Below are 8,792 nucleotides of genomic sequence, written 5' to 3' on the forward strand. Positions count from 1 at the left end.
CACAAATTTATTTGTCATATATATATATATATATATATATATATATAATTTTTGATACATGGTAATTTGATACATCCTAAAACTTGACATTAGACATTAAACCGCTAGACAGCAATAACACTAGACTGTCCTGTGTTTAACACTGTTAAACTTTTTTTTTAATATGCAGATTGAAATAAGATTACAGAGTTTTCAACATGCTTACATTTTTTAATCTACTGACAAGCCTAATGAAACATTAAATTAATTTAAACAGAAAAACGTAACCAGATTTCAGATTTCGCCGCTTGCCTTGGAAAACACTTCTATTTCTTATAAGTTCGCTGGAAGGACACTGTTCTTGCATGGTTCCTCTTGAAGTGTTATTTTTGTTGCCGTGGTTTGCAGAGGTGTTAATAGCTTGTCCACATGCCACTGTGAAACACCTGTGCCTTGTTTGCGATGATCTGCTGCCGCAGTTACAGCTGATAAAACACTGCAAGTGTGAAGATCGAGACAGGAAGATGTTAGTAGGCAAGTTTCCTGTTTTCTGTCACTTGGGGAAATTACAAAGTTATGCTACCAGGCAATATCTACAGTATCATAAACATTAAATGAAACATTAGTTTCTAAATGCATACTACTGATCTTACTGTGAATGATTCACGGTTTGTGACACAATTTTTTTAATTGAAATGTCCTAAGTCGACCTTCCGGTAAAATGACAGACTTTTCTCTGGTGACGCGTGCAGGGCTTCAACGCGTTATCACAATCCACTGCATGCTGACATTCAGCCGATCCGCCTCCGTCAAAACAACCGTTGCATAGTCCCCATCGTATATTATTTTTTCACTAAACCGTTTCACTTGGATTTACACCACAATAGGGATGTGCGGTATACCGGTACTGGAAAAATACCGGTATTTATTATATTTCAAACGATACGATATCATCATTTTGCTCAATTCGGTATTTCATTCGCTGCTGTTCCAAAGTTCACCACTATGTGGCAGTGTTTTCCACGGCAGTCTGCAAGCGCTGCTATAAATCATGTGCTGCCATGGGAACATTCCTCACTCGCTCATCCTGATTTGTTCAAGGAGTTAAAAGATCGACAGGTAAATGGGTCTCTTTCAACGGATTTAATTTAGACTTTTATTTTAATAAGATCAGTAATATTATTTTTAGTATTAGTAATAGTGATGAAGGGCATATTACTCTTAAATATGATCGTGGTTTTGCGCAGCTTGTCGGTGAACAACGGCTCTGTGTAGTTAATTCTGCTCTATCTGAAAGCACGCACGTGATGGAGATTTACCGCTGATTACAGAACCGGCTTTCTGACAAGATGCGCGTTAAATATCGCATGCGATTTATTGTGCAGCCCTACTCCACACATATAAGCCCATGGAAGAGACCAGTGCCACAGAAAACCCACTTTCTCTGTGGAAAAGTCATGAATCAAGCCTCCCCATTCTTTCAACATTTGCCAAATATTACCTTTGCATGATATGAAGACATGATCCTATTTTAATTTTATCTCTTCAGTTTTTTTTCTTCAAAATCAAAATCTGACCTATGTTCAATGTAGGTATTTTATTTATTTATTTATTTTTACATTTTGTTTGCACAATTTTTCGTGCTGAGTTCCAAGCAGTGCGTTTAATAAAATTGTTTTCAATTCACTTATATTTTGAGGCTGGTTATTTGTCACCTATGGTATCGATTTAGTATCGATACCGAGGTATTAGATCCTAGTATCGTACCGAAGTCAAAATTGTGGTATCGAGCCATCCCTACACCACAATACGATCTGAAAAAAAGATCGTATTGTGGTGTAGGGATGACTCGATACCACAATTTTGACTTCGGAACGATACTAGGATCTAATACCTCGGGATGTCATGTTTTACTGTTGGAGCTACAATAAGATGTTTATAGAGAAGAAATACACTCACTACCATTAAAAAATCTGGGATCGCTGTGTTTTTTTTAATGAATTTATATTTTTATTCAGCAACGATGCATTTAAGTGATCAAAAATGACAGTAAAGACATTTAAAATGTAAAATATTTTTACTTAAAATAAATGCTGTTCTCCAAACTTTCGGTTTCATCAAAGAATCCTGAAAAAGCTTTGATCAAATAAATGCTGCCTTGTTGAGCATAAGAATCTTACCAACTATTGAATAGTAGCGTGTTTATTTATTTATTAGTATTAGTATTATTTTAGGTTTTTATTTGCATTATCCACTCACCAAACCTCACTGCAGTGATGCTGAATCTGTGTCCTGTTACATACTGATGGTTATTTGGGCTTACTATTTGTATTACGTTACATTGCACCGTGTCACTTCTGAGGGTTTGCGCCATGTGCTACTGAAACACAAATACTACAGCAATCTTGTGGAAATTAGCTGTTTTAACCACACAAACAGCACAAGCTCATTTTCACCTCAATTTGACCAAAAAAGCAACAGAAGGCAGTTCTTTTCTGAGACGCAAAATAAACCTGGAAGTGATATTGCTGAGTGTTTGTTTGAACGTCATCTATACTGACCAACACTGATAAACGGACTGATAGACCCTTATTTCATATATAAACGAGACAATATAACTAGTAGTGCGTCGATCACATCATAGCCAGTCAAAACTGCAAGTAGCCTGAGGTTAACGAGTCAAATGTTGGCCTACTACCCAAAACTCCACTTAAACTGTAAACATAAACCATTTTTACAACAGACAGTTTTCATTTTCAGCTAAGCTAAAATAGCAGAAAGGGCTGAGAAAGGCATTTTTCCATCAGGGTAGCCAGCTTAAAACATGCAGAGTCTTATCTCTCCATGGCTTTGAAATGAAGCCAGCATGAGGGCACATAAATACACTGCTGCCAGCAGAACGACTGCTGTTTGGCTTCAACCTACTCACTTTGACAAACGTGCAACGCTCACTGCATTCACAGTTCTTCACACAGCTACATGACTGCAACCTAGTATTCAAACTGTCTCAAACTTGTAAAAGCACTTTTCATAAAGAAAGAAAGAAATAAGGTAACACTTTAGTTTAAGGACCAATTCTCACTATTAAAGTTGCTTATTAGCATGCCTATTATTAACATATTGGCTGTTTATTAGTAGGCCTACTTATAAAGCACATATTAATACCTTATTCTGTATGACCATATTTTAGATCACTTAATCCTAAACTTAACAACTACCTTACTAAATATTAATCATAGTTAATAGTGAGAATTAGTCCCCAAATTAAAGTGTAACCATAATTAAATATAATACAATTTTATTTAAATTAAATGTAGGGCTCATTCTCAGAAAATGGAGGCACATGACTAATTACCAGTATAAATAACAAGACTCACTTAATTTTTTAATGTTTGGTTTTCTTGAGAAAACTGAAAAGTAGGTTGAAGCCAATCAGCAAATGTGCATGTTACTAGCTTGTTTGATTTTTTTAAATGACATTCATTCAGGTCACACTTTATTTTAAGGTCCATTTCTCGCTACTAACAAACCATTAACTATGACTTTTGCCTCAAACTCCTAATTTGCTGCTTATTAATAGTTAGTAAGGTAGTTGTTAAGTTTACAGGTATGGGGTATGATTAGGGATGTAGAATATTCTCATGCAGAATATGTACTTTGTGAGTACTAACAAACAGCCAATATGTTAATAATAGGCATGCAACTAGTTAATAGTGAGAATTGGTCCCTATACTAAAGTGTTACTGTTACCTTTACTTTTTTAATGTAATAGGGTTAAAAAGTTGCTGCACAAAAACACGGGTTGGTTACTTACTTACTTATCTATTTATTTATTTTTAAATGTATGCTTTATTACAAGGCACACACAAACTAAATGCCACTACAAATTCTTACTGTGGCGGGGTGTTGGAATTTGACTGCGATCAGCCAGTGACAAATCCATATTTGTTGATCAATAATCTGAATATTGGAAGGACGCATCACCCCATGATTGTTCCCCAGTTATGGCCTTGAATCTTTGGGTCTGAGGTGATTTTCGGAATTCAAGGAGAAGTTAGGAATGAACTTTTAGAAGATTCTGAATGAAATTCTAAAAATGTATTAAAATAATAGATGTACTAACTTTGTTTCATAGAAGCAAACACAATTTTATATTTATAATTAATTTCTTTATGAACATTTTTTCAAGTATGCATGAACATGCCTAAAACTCACTGTAGCTTTATAGACCTCATTATATTGCCTCATTTAAATAACTGTAAAGCTAAGAAAATTTATTTTTAATTTTGACGTTTAATCATTTTTCCAGAGCCCTACACAGTAGTTTAACAATCATTAAATCTACATCCCTGACCTACCCCAAAGTCATTATGCCCGGCCTGTGGGCGGCGAGGAGCACATGATATCATCAGGCACCCCTCCTTCATGCACATATGTATCGGAGCTTTATGAGTTGTGGGGACTGGCACAAACTGCCTCTATGAGCCTCACAGGCAGACTGTCAGCACACAATGAAGCTCTATTCAAGGATGCAGCGCTGCCCCTTTAAGAACACCCACTACTGAGGGCTCCGGGCTGCACTGGGTCACGAGGGTGAACGGATAAATAAGGAAACGCCAGAAATAAAGAATACCTAATACACAAAAAACATTCACTGTAACACTATTACAATACAGCATATGCACAAAACATGGCAAATATGCAGCCTACTTAGTTATAGTGCATATATTACAAGAAATATTCAACACCCATACACTGATCATTTGGCAAAGAGTCAAGACGCACTTAGCAATGGCAAGGCGCCCACTGCTTGATACTAGAGCAAGCATTTTTGCATGTGTTTACATTTGTTTTTGTTCAAATCGACAAAGCATAATAGAGCTATACTCTATTAATGTAGAGCATCAATCATCTACTGTAAGTCTCAGTAACAGTCCCAGCATGCATGGCTACTTACTGTAAGCCACTAGGCGTGTCGTTTTAGTTGCCCGTGACTCAACATGTTTGGATGTGGGTGTGTCTGAACGACAAAACTGAACTCTTGAAAATGAGTGCTTGATGTCCAATGTCCATGACCTTAACCAGCAATTAGTTATATAACATGCTATTATTCCTCACAGTAACACATTGTGCTGTGTGATTGGGTAGTTATTCCATCAGAAGTCATGATAGGCCAATGCAACAAATGCAGATTATTTTGTTAAGGACACAATATGCTGATGTTATTTTTCAACAGGGTAGAGGAAGTTGGGCATGTGAAATGTGGTGAACTAGGAAAGCTGAATTGAGGCATAATAAATGACAGAGCTGGGCTGGTTAATCATTCGGGCATTTATCTGTGTTTTCTCTGATGGTTTATGTCTTCTATGCAAAGACAAGGTTTATGGGTCTACAAAAGTACCTCTGTCAGATCCAGTTTGAATTATTTACTCCGAACAAATTTGTTAACAAGAACTTTTTATAGACTTTTTGTTGATTTGCTATTGCGTAATATGGGTTTTTACAATACGGAGAGCAAATACAGAATAGTTATGCTAGTTTACAGGGTTAGCTCACCACAGATGAAAATTGTTCCTTGTGTCTTATTGCTTTCTTCCAGTGAAGGCAGCAGAAGTTTTGCAGAACAGTTTTGCAAATAGTGTCTAAGGTCTGTCACGCTCCAAAAATAATAAATGTCATCTGATGACTTGACAGACAGTTTTTAAGTAAGAATGAGATATGAGAAGGAGTTTCAGTAATTTGTTACAGTATTGTGCATCATTTAGAACAGAATTGAGAAGGTTTTTAAATTGACATTAAATATCTTCATTTGAATTAATGTTTTTAATTGGGGTAACAAACAGTATAGAGTTGCAGTTTGAATTTGAATGTAAGGAAGTTGAAAGAAACCGAAATAAATCCATTTACATAACTAACTTCAAACTAGAAAAGTAAAGCTTGTCAAAACAAACTGAAAGTTTATAGGTCTTAAGACTGAAACACTGACTGGCAGACAAACAGATAAATAATAGCTAGAACAGAGAGAAAAATAGACAAAACTAACAGACGAACGATAGACGAATGATAGAACGATAGACAGAAACAATACATAGAATGATCGACAGACAGAATAAATGAATGCACAAACAAATGTAAAACAAACAGACAGACCGAACAAACAATCGATAGATGGGGTCATATGATGCTATTTAAAGTTTTCCTTTCTCTTTGGAGTGTTACAAGCTGTTCGTGAATAGATAAGATCCCTGAAGTTGCAAAGACTAAAGTCTCAAACCCAAAGAGATATTCTTTATAAAAGTTAAGACTCTGCCACGCCTACCTAAAACAGCTCGTCTAAACACGCCCCCACATGTCTACCTCACTATGTGGAAATATTTGCATAACACCGCCCAAATGTTCACGCAAAGAAAGAAGGCGTAACTTTATTGTTGCTGCCGCCGTCATGTTGTGAAGCCGCTGTGTGTTTTGTTGTGAAAGCGAAACTACTTTTTTTGATCTTCCAAAAGAGGACGATATCCGGTTCGTCATGCCTAGAGCGAGTTTTGAGCAGTGTAGAGTAGCACTTGTTGTTTGTTATTTCTCCGATCACAAATGCAGACATGGTTTTATGTTTACGCGGCGCGATGCAACGCAACGCGTAAAAAGACAGTATAAGTCATTATAATAATTACTGGATGCAGCGAATGCCTCGTTTATAATGGGTTTTAATGTTTTTGTCTCGTCGCTCCGGCCGGGACAGGGCATCACAGTATGGTGAGGGGCGTAACATTTCCGTCACACGCTTGAGGTATTCGGCCAATCACAACGCACTGGATAGCTGGCCAATCACAGCACACCTCGCTTTTCAGACCGATGAGCTTTGTAAAAATCGATGCGTTTCAGAAAGACGGGGCATTGAGGAGAAACAATAATGTACAGTATGTGGAAAATAATGTGTTTTTTTACCTTAAACCGCATAAACACATTTCATTACACCAAATAACGTTCTTTTTATCAGCATCATATGACCCCTTTAAAGATAAATCAACCACAACTGAGAGACAGATAGGAGAGAACAGCAGCCTGGTCTCTAAGGATCCAGCAGATGGGTGATCCAGCCTCGTGAACTCTGACCTCACACACACACCATCGAGCACATGGTCTGCATGCCATGCCACCTCCTCCCAAAAGCACACACTAAGTGTGTCAGTGTGAAGTTTCAGATGCTCTGCGATGGGAGATATTTCATTCAGCAGCACTATTAATACTCTTTTCACCCACTTCTGTTACTAGCCACACTGCTATACGCTTAAAACAAGACTAACTGGATGTGTGATGCAGTTTTATAATTGTATTTGCAACCATACTTTATCTTAGTTAAGCTAAGCTGATATTTTGAAACAGTTGCTTGAATGACAATTCTGGCACTTTCTTTAAATCTATTTGTAGCTCTTAAAGTGAAAGGTATGTGGTTTAAGGCCTCTGACAAGACACTTTTAGACATTTCACACACGATTAGACTAAATGTTTACCATATATGTTGTGGCATGAAATAAAGAAATCTTCACTTTCTCAATTGTGTGAATCAACAGGTGGATTATTTTTATTCAGTCTCCATGACAACGGCTCGTTTTAATCCACAGCAGTATTTTATTGATCATACTTGCGATGAAGCCAAATTAAGACCTGGCGTTATATCTCTAGCGTTTTGCGAGCATATTATGAAACGAAATGTAAAGTTAAAGTCACACTCATGTTAATAACTTACTATTTCAGCGGCCAGGATGGTTCCTTTCCGAGTTCGCACAAAGCTCATCAGTTTCTCCAAACAGCCTCCAAACGGACTTCCCCCAGTTTCTGCCATTCTGAAGATGTTTTCCTATGAAATAACGCTTTCTTATGAAGCCTAGCGTCCGTATCAGCAAACGTTCACAAACACGGTCTGTTAAAAGGCTCCGTTTATAGCTAACGCAGCTTCTGAGTGTCCGAGCCACAGTCTGGTCAGAGCAGCAGATGCGGACTGGAAAGTGTGAGTGTGCGGGGCGTTGGCTTAGGCGTTGTAGTGTCTCGAGGGTAATTCACGGGGAGAGAGCGAAACCAACAGCCCTGCTCTGTGTTCATGCTCATTGAGCTGCCTACCTAGACCACTGAGTCTGAAAGCGCTTCGTCTCAGCAGCTGAAATGCCTGCAACGCTAAGTAGGCAGCGCGCTCGGTTTTGAAACGCAGCTCGAATAATCATCGTGGAAATGTTCAATCAGCAGAGCACAGCAGACTGCCAGCTCTCAGCTGTCTTTGGAAGACACGTTTTCAGAAAGGAAACCACAGCTGCCCCACTTTAAATCTGCAGTGGAACACGTTTTAGGGATCTTTATGATACCTTAAAAATGCAAAACGTGTGCAAATAAATATATAAAACCCTTACTTCCATGAAATGTCTCATTATCGTCATTGTTTTACTTTCTTTTAAGCTTTTGAGTTGTGTGCATTTATTTATCATATGCATTTTTACTGTTTTAAAATAAAAACTGCATTAAAAATCATGTAAACAGTTTTTTTTTGTCAAATAGGTCAAATCAACATTATTAGGATCTTTATGATACCTTAAAAATGCAAAACGTGTGCAAATAAATAAATAAAACCCTTACTTCCATGAAATGTCTCATTATCGTCATTGTTTTACTTTCTTTTAAGCTTTTGAGTTGTGTGTGTCATCATTGCGATATGCATTTTTACTGTTTTAAAATAAAAATTGCATTAAAAATCATGTAAACAGTTTTTTTTTTCAAATAGAAAAAAAAATCAACATAATTTGGCATTTCTTTCACAAAACCAT

The 8,792-nt window shown here is 37.1% G+C and overlaps 1 protein-coding gene across 2 annotated transcripts in view; it reads right to left on the reverse strand.

Moving 5' to 3' along the window:
* plp2b (proteolipid protein 2b) overlaps window positions 1-8,184 on the reverse strand; it is a 14,829-nt gene extending 6,645 nt beyond the window's left edge. Inside the window, exon 1 of one of the 2 annotated variants that reach the window (XM_016235265.1) lies at window positions 7,727-8,184. In XM_016235265.1, the coding sequence (XP_016090751.1) occupies window positions 7,727-7,822 (96 nt within the window). In that variant the 5' untranslated portion in view covers window positions 7,823-8,184. The remainder of the gene's footprint in view (window positions 1-7,726) is intronic. The other variant, XM_016235264.1, reaches the window with a different exon arrangement.
* Window positions 8,185-8,792: the final 608 nt, after the last annotated feature.

The sequence above is a fragment of the Sinocyclocheilus grahami genome, unplaced genomic scaffold, assembly GCF_001515645.1.
Source record: "Sinocyclocheilus grahami isolate Dianchi unplaced genomic scaffold, SAMN03320097.WGS_v1.1 scaffold465.1, whole genome shotgun sequence".
Lineage (NCBI taxonomy): Eukaryota > Metazoa > Chordata > Actinopteri > Cypriniformes > Cyprinidae > Sinocyclocheilus > Sinocyclocheilus grahami.